We start from the raw sequence: 14191 nt of genomic DNA, 5'->3' as shown, positions 1-14191 counted from the left end.
GGGGGTATCTGTACTATATTTTTGACTACTTTTACTTCACTACATTCCTAAAGAAAATAATGTACTTTTCCCGAGATACATTTTCCCTGACACCCAAAAGTACTTGTTATGTTTTGAATGCTTAACAGGACAGGACATTTGTGAAATTCACTCACTTATCAAGAGAACACGTGGCCATCCCTACTACCTATGGTCTGGCGGACTCACTAAACACACACATGCATCTTTTGTAAATAATGTCTGAATATTGAACTGTGCTCCCTGGCTAACCGTACATTTAAAAAAAACTAGAAAACGGTGCTGTCTGCTTTGCCTAAAATAAGAGATTTGAAATGTATACTTCTACTTCTGATACTTAAGTATATTTAAAACCATATACTTTTACCCCAAGTATTATTTTACTAGGTGACCTTCACTTATACTTGAGTAACTTTCAATTAAAGTATCTTTCATTTTACTAAAGTATGACAATTGGATACTTTTCACACCACTAGTTAGATCCAATGACATGTTAATATGTATGAGTTTAGCTAGCCAATATCGCCATGACATCGAGGATTGATCTGTGATTTCTACTGGAGAAGCAGTTTTAAACTATCTTCATACTGTACTGTCTGTTACAGTTTTCTTCTTCCTCTTCCTCTGAAGAGGAGGTTTAGCAGGGATCGGACCAAAATGCAGCGTGGTTATTCGTATACATCTTTAATAAAGATGAGAACACGAACAGTATACAAAAACAATAACCGTGAAAAACCCTATAAACAGCCTATCTGGTGCAAACAAACACAGAGACAGGAACAATCACCCACAAAACACTCAAAGAATATGGCTGCCTAAATATGGTTCCCAATCAGAGACAACGATAAACACCTGCCTCTGATTGAGAACCACTTCAGGCAACCATAGACTTTTCTAGATAACCCCACTATACCATAATCCTAATACCTACAAAAACCCCAAGACAAAACACACTACATAATAAACCCATGTCACACCCTGACCAAAATAATAAAGAAAACACAAAATACTAAGACCAGGGCGTGACACTGTCTTTGGTACATTTATTTAAGCTATCCCTTTAAATATGGTGTACCTTTAATTCTAATTGTATCAACAGACTAGACTATACATTGAGAGAACAGGTTCAGAATATAGGGATCAATGAAAGAATCCCATCTAAATATATTCATATTCATCTTCATTTCAGCACCAACTGGTAGATTAAAAAAAAGACTTTGATCTTGTAAATTAATTCAAATTTTAGGACTATGAAAGTATGATTGATGAATCATAAAAAACAGGGTTTGGAAAGCTTTCATGCACAAAATATATTGATGAGTAGAAACTACAGTGGTTTGATTCATCCTGAAAATGTACACATTCAGTTCCTTAACCCATGATAATGTTGGAATATTAGTCTACATAGAATTATTAGTAGGGAGAATAGTGTACACTAGTACCCTTGTCGGTTGCCTGCACTAACAATGGTCGAGTATTGTGCCATGCGCCAGGTTCAAAACTGTTTTGGCTTGGTCTGCGCTCAGCTCAACGACTTAATTAGCCTACATGTCTTAAAAAAATGATATTATCAACTGTTACTAACGGTCCTCAGCAACAACCAAACGGCCTTAACAACGTTTAAAGAGGAAGCAATGTAATTAAATGGAATGATCATGAAGGCAGGACCAACTGAAGGGAACAAACAGTGAATTGACAGTTGAGTATGTGTTGTTATAAGGTCTACTGACGCTCCATACTGATAGTGACTAATATTTAACGTGATAGAAATAAGAAACAGAGAAAGTAGCCTATAATTAAGATATTCGAGGGTGCCCATTGCTACAAGTTAAAAGGCCTTACAATTTAAATTCTTCATAATGGCACTGTTGCGATATTGTATTTAGAGGTAGGTGAAAGAGTCAAGCGCAGGAGAGCAGAGATGTCCAAGTAGCGTCTTTTAATAGGCAAGTCCACAACAATAGGGTCAGGTACAATACCAAAATAAACACCCACGACAAAAGAGAACACAGTTACTCATGGAAGGAGGAAAAACAACACTCCTTAAACTTATACCCAATCGGTATATACAGTGAAAATAACTGAGGCACACCCTCAATGAACAACATGAAACGAATAACCTAAGCAGGCAACAGGGGTAATTATACACACAGAAATAAAGCAAATGAAAACCAGGTGTGAAAGAACCAAAGACAAAACAAACAGAAAAGGAAAAATGGATCGGCGAAGGCTAGTAGACCGGCGACGCCGAGTGCCGCCCGAACAAGGAGAGGAACCACCTTCAGTGGAAGTCGTGACAGGGACAGAGTTTCATAGACTTCATTTTGCTACATGTAGCATTTCTCTACACTCACAATAACATCTGCTAACCATGTGTATGTGACCAATAACATCTGCAAACCATGTGTGTGTGACCAATAACATCTGCTAACCATGTGTATGTGACCAATAACATCTGCAAACCATGTGTGTGTGACCAATAACATCTGCTAACCATGTGTATGTGACCGATAACATCTGCAAACCATGTGTATGTGACCAATAACATCTGCAAACCATGTGTGTGTGACCAATAACATCTGCTAACCATGTGTATGTGACCAATAACATCTGCAAACCATGTGTGTGTGACCAATAACATCTGCTAACCATGTGTATGTGACCAATAACATCTGCAAACCATGTGTGTGTGACCAATAACATCTGCTAACCATGTGTATGTGACCGATAACATCTGCAAACCATGTGTATGTGACCAATAACATCTGCAAACCATGTGTGTGTGACCAATAGCATCTGCTAACCATGTGTATGTGACCAATAACATCTGCAAACAATGTGTGTGTGACTAATAACATCTGCTAACCATGTGTATGTGACAAATACCATTTGATTTGGTTTGATTTGATTTCACTGTGGGAAAGTTGATATGTTGATACGTTGATACGTTGATACGTTGATACGTTGATATGTTGATATGTTGATATGTTGATATGTTGATAAGTTGATATGCTTCAGTTTGCTGCCATATGACTGGTTTCACATTTGTCTCCAGCGTTTATAAGGTCAAATATATTTAAAACTATCTATATCTAAAACTATCGATATCTAATTTATATTTACAATTCCCTTATCCAAACGGATGAATCATTTACCTAGCTCTTATCAAGTTGTACATTACATTACAGTGCATGGAGAATGGCGTTATCATGGTTAAGTTCCAGGTCAGAATACACCAAGATAAAAGTGCATGAAAAGGGAATTACGTTCCATTTAGGCCCGCTTAACTCGGGTCGAAATCAGGGGGCCCATAGTAATTTTAGTCATTTCGTTAAACCTTTAAATACAAAATTCAGAATACATCTAAGATAAATTCCCTTTAAAAAAAAACATGTAATTTCTCCTACCTTAAACCCGTGCCAGTTAAAACCAGGACTGTTTTTACCGGCGCTGTTTACGTACGCTAGGACCTCTGCATCATGTTGATACTGTATGTGTGACCATGACAACAATAGGACATGACACATACCAAACTGGGAACGTCCCAGAGCTATCTTCTGTGGCTGGAATGCTGTCATCTCTCCCCATTGTCACGATCACTGGATCAATACTACTGTCACATATGTCACAAACTTTTAGATGTCTGCTCTTTTCAGCAGAGGGGGCCTCTTCAGCCCGACCTGGGTGGAGATTAAATTGTATGTGTGTGTGTGTGTGTGTGTGTGGTGGTGGTGGTGGTGGGGGTATGTGTGAGGGTAAGAGAGGAGGGAAAGAGAGGAGAGAGGGGAGATTGGGTGCAGATCGTTGTATCTTCCCCTTGTGACTCTCAGTACCAGTCGTCTGTAAACACATTGACATTTAACTGAGAAACATTGTGTAATGTTTCTCAGTGAGACAAACACTAATACAACTGCACTCCGTAACATATCCCATGGCACAATCAATTACAATAATAGTGACGAGCCCCAAATATCAATTACTGTTTATGTTCACCGTCCAAAACATACTTCAAATAATGTGGCTTTGATAAAATAAATCCATTACACATGTTGTAAACAAATCCAAAATCATACAAATCCAGATTTCACAGAGTTTTTTTTGTTGAGACAAGACCTAAAGTGGCTATCTGGGATGATATCACATGTCCAGTGCTCAGATAGCGCAGCCCCAGATTTGACCTTTGACCCCCTTTGATCAGCAGGGCAATCCATCATGCGACTCTTACTGTCACAGGAGGTGCCTGGGCTGCTTGGCTGCAGCTGTTTGTCACTGATGATGAGAGGAAGAGAGGAGAGGAGTGGTGAGGAGAGGAGTGGAGAAGAGAGGAGAGGAGGGGAGGAGTAGAGAGGAGTGGAGGAGAGGAGGTGTTGGGAGGAGAGGAGAGGAGTGGAGTTGAGAGGAGGCTGAGAGAGAAGAGGAGAGGAGAGGAGAAGGGTAGGAGAGGAGAGGAAAGGAAAGGAAGAATAGGAGAGGAGAGGAGAAGGGAAGGAGAGCAGCTTCTATCTCAAGGCCCATCAAACTGTTAAATAGCCAGCTACCACCTGGTTACTCAACCCAGCACCTTAGAGGCTGCTGCCCTATGTTCATAGACATAAAATCACTGGCCACTTTAATAATTGAACCCTAGTCACTTTAATAATGTTTACACACCACTTTACTCATCTCATGTATATACTGTATTCTACTCTACTGTATTTTAGTCAATGCCACTCAATTGCTCATCCTAATATTTATATATTTCTTAATTCCATTCTTTTACTTTTAGATTTGTGTGCATTGTTGTGATTTGTTAGATACTACTGCACCGTCGGAGCTAGGAACACAAGCATTTTGTTATACCCGCAATAACATCTGATAAATATCTGTATTTGACCAATACAATTTGATTTGATTTGGATGTGGGTATATGTACAGTCATCTATATTTCGTTTTTGACTGTGGGTATATGTAAAATACCAAGAAACACAAAACTACCGAACTTGTTTGTTTGGGAAATTGTATCCACTGTAGGGAGGGAATAGGTCATTTAAATGCCTGTGCATTGATTGCTTATAGGTAATTTATGATTAATTGAACCACAGTTTAATAGTATACTGTGTTCAGCATTCCACATCCTTAGCCAATGAAAAATAGTAAATAAATGTGCGACAAATCCAGATTCTTTGAGTATTTTCAAATACTTTCCAAGTGTATTTACAAATACATTAAAATATTTAACTACTTGACTTTTTAAATAAAATATATCTGAATATTTACTTTGAATGCATGTAAAAGTACTTGAGATATTTGAAATAATATTGACTGACTGTAATGCCAAAGTTTCCTTCTGTTCTGGGATTTTGGAAAGATCATTTTTGGAATATTTTTTTATTTTATTTATAACTTTTATTTTAGCAGGGAAGATATATTGAAACCTAGGTTTCTTTTACAAATGCGCTCTGTATATACAACATAAATATACAAACCATACCCAACCTTACACAGTGCATTGAGAAAGTACTGGACATATACAGATCTGTTAATCCTGTCTCGGAGCTCTACGGACAATTCCTTTGACCTCACAGCTTTGTTTTTCTCTCTCTCTGAAATGCAACTGACCTTATAGGTGACCGACTGGCTCAAATCGGTCTTATGTAGCAACATTTGAAATTGTGTTTTTTTTTTACATTGGATAAAAATAGAGACTCAGAGCTACAAAATTCTTTATCATACACTGCATTTTTGAGGAACAAAATTGACCAAATAATGTTTATTTTTTTATTTTTTTTGAACCCTTATTTAGCTAGGGAATGGGTCTGAATACTTCTGAAAGCGGTAAGGGGTCTGAACACTTTCCTAATGCACTACATGTAATAGTATGCCATTGTGTCTTAATTCATTTGTTGTGGTAGAGAGGAAGCAGAACACTTCAGGGACAGTTTTCCTGAATTTACCACACGTGGACTCCAATCAAGTTGTAGAAAACATCTCAAAGATGATCAATGGAAACACGATGCAGCTGAGCTCAATTTCAGGGTCTGAATACTTATGTAAGTAAAAAGGTATTTTATTTTAATGCATTTGTAAACATTTCTAAAAATCCTGTTTTCACTTTGTCGTTGCGGGGTATTGTGTGTAGATTGATGAGTATTTTGAATGTATTTTGAATCCATTTTAGAATAACTGTAACGTAACAACATATGGAAAAAGGGAAGTGGTCTGAATACTCTCCGAATGCACTGTAGGTAATAGTATGCCACAGGCCCTAACAATTGTCAAAGATTCCAGCCACCCTAGTCATAGACAGTTCTCTCTGCTACCGCACGGCAAGCGGTACTGGAGCACCAAGTCTAGGTCCAAGAGGCTTCTAAACAGCTTCTACCCCCAAGCCATAAAGACTCCTGAACAGCTAATCAAATGGCTACCCAGACTATTTGCATTGCCCAACCCCACGCTGCTACTCTCTGTTATTATCTATGCATAGCCACTTTAATAACTCTACCTACATGTACATAATTACCTCAATTGCCTCGACACCGGTGCCCCCAGTACATTGACACATTGACTCTGTACCGATACCTCCTGTATATAGTCCCGCTATTGTTATTTACTGCTGCTCTTTAATTATTTGTTCTTCTTATCTCTTACTTTTTGTGGGATTTTCTTTAGACTGTATTGTTGGTTAAGGGCTTGTAAGTAAGCATTTCACTGTAAGGTCTACACCTGTTGTATTCGGCGCATGTGACAAATACAATTTGATTTGATCTGAATTAATTTGTTGTGGCAGAGAGAAAGTTGAATCCTTCAGGGATTTGACAGCTTTTCAAAATTTATCCCTTTACAATCCGAAAGAGCGATTACATAATAATCAGATTTAGCCTTTCTGATTTATTTTACACAGTGATTCCTCAGTTGCTTAATAAAAGCTTGCCAGTCTGGGCCTAAGACTGTGTTCCTGGCCTTGACCCAAGCATCATCTCTTTTATGAATGACTTCTGATAATTGCGGCGTGTACCAGGCATTAGATCTACCTTTAACCCTCCATTCTATAAAGGGAGCATGACTATCCACAATAGTATAGAAGACATCTACAAAGAGGCTCAAAGCTGAATCAAGCACAGGGAGCATGACTATCTACAATAGTATTGAAGACATATACAAAGAGGCTCAAAGCTGAATCAGGTTCAGCGATAACTAAAATACAATCAAGGTCACTAAAACAACGATCATGTAAAAATATCCTGTTCACTGAAGTTTTTGAAGTTCCTCTTTGAGATGACACAAGGCTTAGATTTTTGTATTTTCACATCTCTAACACAAACACCTTGGAAATGGTCACTATTGTCTTAGGAGAAGATAACAGTAGAAACATATCTCTCTGGTGTATTTGTTAGGATGAGATCCATCAGAGTTGACTTTGAAGGATCTATAGGGTTGGGCTGTGTAGACTTAGTCACCATCTGGGTTGGGTTTAGATCATCATCATCATCATCATGTTTTTTAGATTGTCGAAGCCTGTATTTCCTTCTTCTTTTCATAATTTAAGTCACCTAGGAGAAAGTAAAAGAAGACAACAAACTAGTGAACTCATCGAGTGCACGAATGTTAGCCGAGGGAGGACGGCAGAACCCTATAACAGTTATGGATACATTTTCCCCCAGACAAAGGCTTAAAGATAGCAGCTAAATACATTTACAAAGGGAAATGCGTTTCAGTAAAGAGACAGATCAATTATTTTTAATAAGAATGGCCACTCCACCACCTCTACCCTATCTATCAGCTCTGAATACATTATAACCCTCAAAATTGGTTTCAGTCAATACCAGAATGTCCGCTTTCATCTGCATAGCCCGGACCTTAATGTAAATCCAGTTTAGAAAGTAAGCTATTAACTGTCAGATGCATCAACCCAAGTCCTTTACGATTTTTAAAGTCACATGGAGTCTCCAACTCAAACAAGCTAGGCGGTTGCGGGCCCTGTCTGATGGGTGATATTGATATAGAAATGTGAATTACTTTTCCAAGGTTAGCACCACAGGACCTGAGGCCTGAGACCAATGATGGAATGTTATAAACTGACTTACATGGGCTTTGGTTGCTGTTGTGCAACAGCCCAAGCCCTCTATGTGATATGAAAACCAGATGAGAGAGAGAGAGAGAGACAGGCAGAGAGAGAGAGACAGAGACACAGAGAGAGCGAGAGAGAGAGAGCGAGAGAGAGCGAGAGAGAGAGAGCAAGAGAGCAAGAGAGAGCGAGAGAGAGAGCGAGAGAGAGAGAGCGAGAGAGCGAGAGAGAGAGAGAGCGAGAGAGAGAGTGAGAGAGCGAGAGAGAGCGAGAGAGAGCGAGAGAGAGCGAGAGAGAGCGAGAAAGAGAGAGAGCGAGAGAGGGCGAGAGAGAGAGAGCGAGAGAGAGAGATCGAGACAGACAGACAGACAGAGAGCGACAGTCAGAGACAGACAACTGGACGCCTTAATGAGGGAGAAAGCACACAGGGCATTCTACGCCATTTAAAAACGAATTCAAATTGAAACACCTAATTGCACTTTATGGCAGCAAGGTGTGGGGTCCAAAACAAAAAACAAGATTTCATCAAATGGGACAAACACCCCATTGAAACTCTGCATCAAATTCAAATCAAATCAAATTTTATTTGTCACATACACATGGTTAGCAGATGTTAATGCGAGTGTAGCGAAATGCTTGTGCTTCTAGTTCCGACAATGCAGTAAAAACCAACGAGTAATCTAACCTAACAATTCCACAACTGCTACCTTATACACACAAGTGTAAAGGGATAAAGAATATGTACATAAAGATATATGAATGAGTGATGGTACAGAATGGCATAGGCAAGATGCAGTAGATGGTATCGAGTACAGTATACAGTATACATATGAGCTGAGTAATGTAGGGTATGTGAACATATAAAAGTGGCTAGTGATACATTTATTACATCAATTGTTCCATTATTAAAGTGGCTGGAGTTGAGTCAGTGTGTTGGCAGCAGCCACTCAATGTTAGCGGTGGCTGTTTAACAGTCTGATGGCCTTGAGATAGAAGCTAGTTAGTTTGGTAGTTTGCCCCCGGTGATGCGTTGTGCAGACCTCACTACCCTCTGGAGAGCCTTACAGTTGTGGGAGGAGCAGTTGCCGTACCAGGCGGTGATACATCCCAACAGGATGCTCTCGATTGTGCATCTGTAGAAGTTTGTGAGTGCTTTAGGTGACAAGCCAAATTTCTTCAGCCTCCTGAGGTTGAAGAGGCGCTGCTGTGCCTTCTTCACCACGCTGTCTGTGTGGGTGGACCAATTCAGTTTGTCCGTGATGTGTACGCCGAGGAACTTAAAACTTACTACCCTCTCCACTACTGTCCCGTCGATGTGGATAGGGGAGTGCTCTCTCTGCTGTTTCCTGAAGTCCATGATCATCTCCTTTGTTTTGTTGATGTTGAGTGTAAGGTTATTTTCCTGACACCACACGCCGAGGGCCCTCACCTCCTCCCTGTAGGCCATCTCATCGTTGTTGGTAATCAAGCCTACCACTGTAGTGTCGCCTGCAAACTTGATGATTGAGTGAGGCGTGCATGGCCACTCAGTCGTGGGTGAACAGGGAGTACAGGAGAGGGCTCAGAACGCACCCTTGTGTTGAGGATCAGCGGGTTGGAGATATTGTTACCTACCCTCACCACCTGGGGGTGGCCCGTCAGGAAGTCCAGTACCCAGTTGCACAGGGCGGGGTCGAGACCCAGGGTCTCAAGCTTGATGATGAGTTTGGATGGTACTATGGTGTTAAATGCTGAGCTGTAGTCGATGAACAGCATTCTCACATAGGTATTCCTCTTGTCCAGATGGGTTAGGGCAGTATACAGTGTGGTTGCGATTGCGTCGTCTGTGGACCTATTGGGGCGGTAAGCAAATTGGAGTGGGTCTAGGGTGTCAGGTAGGGTGGAGGAGATATGGTCCTTGGCTAGTCTCTCAAAACACTTCATGATGATGGAAGTGAGTGCTACAGGGCGGTAGTCGTTTAGCTCAGTTACCTTTGCTTTCTTGGGAACAGGAACAATGGTGGCCCTCTTGAAGCATGTGGGAACAGCAGACTGGGATAAAGATTGATTGAATATGTCCGTAAACACACCAGCCAGCTGTTCTGCGCATGCTCTGAGGATGCGGCTGGGGATGCCGTCTGGACCTGCAGCCAAGCGAGGGTTAACACGTTAAAATGTTTTACTCACGTCGGCTGCAGTGAAGGAGAGTCCGCAGGTTTTGGTAGCGGGCCGTGTCAGTGGCACTGTATTGTCCTCAAAGCGAGCAAAGAAGTTGTTTAGTCTGTCTGGGAGCAAGACATCCTGGTCCGCGACGGGTCTGGTTTTCTTTTTGTAATCCGTGATTGACTGTAGACCCTGCCACATACCTTTTGTGTCTGAGCCGTTGAATTGTGACTCTACTTTGTCTCTACACTGACGCTTAGCTTGTTTGATTGCCTTGTGGAGGGAATAGCTACACTGTTTGTATTTGGTCATGTTTCCGGTCACCTTGCCCTGATTAAAAGCAGTGGTTCGTGCTTTCAGTTTTGGCGAATGCTGCCATCAATCCACGGTTTCTGGTTTGGGAATGTTTTAATAGTTGCTGTGGGTACGACATCGCCGATACACTTGCTAATAAACTCTCTCACCGAATCAGCGTATTCGTCAATGTTGTTGTTTGACGCAATGCGGAACATATCCCAGTCCACGTGATCAAAGCAATCTTGAAGCGTGGAATCAGATTGGTCGGACCAGCGTTGAACAGACCTGAGCGTGCGAGCTTCCTGTTTTAGTTTCTGTCTATAGGCAGGAAGCAACAAACTGGAGTCGTAGTCAGCTTTTCCGAAAGGAGGGCGGGGAAGGGCCTTATATGCATCGCGGAAGTTAGAATAGAGTCTTGTTTTCAGATTAGCCTTGTTAAAATCCCCAGATATGTGGTTTCCAGTTTACATAGAGTCAAATAAATTACATTCAGGGCCATCAATGTGTCTGCTTGGGTGGGAATATATGCGGCTGTGATTATAATCGAAGAGAATTCTCTTGGTAGATAATGCGGTCGACATTTGATTGTGAGGAATTCTAAGTCAGGCGAACAGAAGGACTTGAGTTCCTGTATGTTGCTCTGATCACAATGATCTAGGGTTTTGTCAGCCCTGGTTGCGCAATCGATATGCTGATAGAATTTAGGGAGCCTTGTTTTCAGATTAGCCTTGTTAAAATCCCCAGGACCACGGATCACACCACGTCTCGTTAATCATAAGGCATATACCCCCCTCCCTCTTCTTACCAGAAAGATGCTTGTTTCTGTCGGCGCGATCCATGAAGAAACCAACTGGCTGTACAGACTCCGATAGCGTGTCTCGAGTGAGCCATGTTTCCGTGAAGCAAAGAACGTTACAGTCTCATGTCTCTCTGGAATGCTACCCTTGCTCGGATTTCATCTACCTTGTTGTCAAGAGACTGGACTTTGGCGAGTAGTATGCTCAGGAGCGGTGCGCGATGTGCCCATCCCTGGAGCCTAACCAGAAGACCGCTTCGTCTGCCCCTTTTACGGCGTCGTTGTTTTGGTTCGCCGGCTGGGATCAGATCCATTGTCCTGCGCAAAACAGAGGATCCGCTTCGGGAAAGTCGTATTCCTGGTCGTAATGATGGTGAGTTGATGTTGCTCTTATATCCAATAGTTCCTCCCGACTGTATGTAATAAAACCTAAGATTAACTGGGGTACCAATGTATGAAATAACACATAAAAAAAACGAAGTACTGCATAGTTTCCTAGGAAGGCGAAGCTAGGCGGCCATCTCTGTCGGCACCGGAAGTGATTATGTAAGATTCTCCTACATGTCCAGAGGAAAACTACAAACAATGCACGCAGGGCAGAATTAGGCCAATATCCACTAATAATAAAAACTTTTAAAAAAGCAATTCAGTTTTGGAAACATCTAAAATACAGTGACCCCCTCTCATATCATTACTAAGCCCTGCAATGCCAAGAGCTGAGCAAAGAAAAGAGTCCCCTCATCCAGCTGGCCCTGGGGCTGAGTTCACAAACTTGTTCTACTAACACACTGAAGCCTCAGGACCAGAACATCCAATCAATCAGAATAAACCAAATTATAACACAGTTAAAACAATACTACATTGCTTATTGGGAAACACAGGCACAAGCACAAAGCAAAATGCAGTGCTGTCTGGCCCTAAATCGACAGTACACCATGCCTAACTGTTTGACCATGGTTACTGATCAAAACCTTAGAAAAAACTTGACAGGGTACAGGCTCAGTGAGCACAGCCTTGCCATTGAGAAGGGTTGACACAGGAAAACCTGGCTCCCTGTAGAGGAAAGGCTGTGCAACCACTGCACAACAGCAGAACCTGAGACAGAGGTGCGTTTCCTGACAAAATGTAAAAAATATAAAACAATTAGAGAGTGTTATTTCCCCAAATTTGAAGCCCTTATTCAAGGTTTCAAACACCTCTCTGATGAGAGTAGGCTACCCGTCCTGTTGGGGGAGGACGCAGAGAGCTGTGGGTTGGCAGCGCACTACATTGCTGCCTGCCATAAGATGAGGGACCGTATCTGAGAGACCAATCAACCTGCACATGTCCTCTACTGTATGGTTATTGTTATTGTTCAATGTATTGTTATATTGACCCTTGGTTATTGTTGTTACTGTTGTCCCATTGACAATTTTGATTCTTCTTATTTTCATATTGTAAATATCCAAAGTAAGCTTTGGCAATATGTACATTGTTACATCATGCCAATAAAGCAAACTGAATTGACAGACAGACAGATACCTAAAGAGAGAGAGAGAGAGAGAGAGAAGCCAATGGCATGTACCAGATGCTCAGCAGGCTCTGCTCACACTTACTGGCCTGAGGCCAAACGACGACCAACAACATTGGACACTCTATGGAACAAAAAGCCTTCACTATATTATCCTGGAATATCCAAGGCCTGAGGTCATCTGCCTTTGGCCTAAAGAGCCGAAACCCGGACTTCACCAAAGAAATCGGTAATACAGACATTGTCATCCTGCAAGAAACCTGGTATAGAGGAGATGGACCCACTGGTTGCCCTCTAGGTTACAGAGAGCTGGTAGTCCCATCCACCAAACTACCAGGTGTGAAACAGGGAAGGGACTCAGGGGGTATGCTAATTTGGTATAGAGCAGAGCTAACTCACTCCATTAAATTAATCAAAACAGGAACATTCTACATTTGGCTAGAAATTCAAAAAGAAATGATCCTAACAGAGAAAAATGTCCTCCTGTGTGCTACCTATATCCCCCCACTAGAATCCCCATATTTTAATGAAGACAGCTTCTCCATCCTGGAGGGGGAAATCAATCATTTCCAGGCCCAGGGACATGTACTAGTCTGTGGCGACCTAAATGCCAGAACCGGACAAGAACCTGACACCCTCAGCACACAGGGGGACAAACACCTGCCTGGAGGTGACAGCATTCCCTCCTACATATGCCCCCCTAGGCACAACTATGACAACATAACCAACAAAAACGGGTCACAACTCCTGCAGCTCTGTCGCACGCTGGGTATGTACATAGTCAACGGTAGGCTTCGAGGGGACTCCTATGGTAGGTACACCTATAGCTCATCTCTTGGCAGTAGTACTGTAGACTACTTTATCACTGACCTCAACCCAGAGTCTCTCAGAGCGTTCACAGTCAGCCCACTGACACCCCTATCAGACCACAGCAAAATCACAGTCTACTTAAACAGAGCAATACTCAATCATGAGGCATCAAAGCCAAAGGAACTGAGTAACATTAAGAAATGCTATAGATGGAAGGAATGCTGTTTGGAAACCTACCAAAAAACAATTAGGCAACAACAAATTCAATCCCTTTTAGACAATTTCCTGAGGAAAAACATTCCACTGTAATAGTGAAGGTGTAAACTTGGCAGTAGAAAATCTTAACAGTATATTTGACCTCTCAGCTTCCTAATCAAATCTAAAAATCTCAAATAGAAAACCGAAGAAAATTAACAATAATGACAAATGGTTTGATGAAGAATGCAAAAATCTAAGAAAGAAATTGAGAAACCTGTCCAACCAAAAACATAGAGACCCGGAAAACCTGAGTCTACGCCTTCACTATGGTGAATCACTAAAACAATACAGAAATACACTACGGAAAAAGAAGGAA

At 41.5% G+C, this 14191-nt stretch overlaps 1 protein-coding gene across 1 annotated transcript in view; it reads left to right on the top strand.

The window, feature by feature from the left end:
* Positions 1–3227: 3227 nt before the first annotated feature.
* The window catches only part of LOC121840759 (vegetative cell wall protein gp1-like), a gene marked incomplete at its 3' end in the record, with an annotated part of 61497 nt that continues 50533 nt past the window's right edge, over positions 3228–14191 (top strand). The window contains exon 1 of the mRNA XM_042305842.1: positions 3228–3242. Coding sequence (XP_042161776.1) covers positions 3228–3242 — 15 coding nt within the window. The remainder of the gene's footprint in view (positions 3243–14191) is intronic.

The sequence above is a fragment of the Oncorhynchus tshawytscha genome, linkage group LG25 (genome assembly GCF_018296145.1).
Source record: "Oncorhynchus tshawytscha isolate Ot180627B linkage group LG25, Otsh_v2.0, whole genome shotgun sequence".
Classification (NCBI taxonomy): Eukaryota; Metazoa; Chordata; class Actinopteri; order Salmoniformes; family Salmonidae; genus Oncorhynchus; species Oncorhynchus tshawytscha.
The sequence above is the reverse complement of the archived record's forward strand: the minus strand, read 5'-3'. Positions and strand labels throughout refer to the sequence as shown.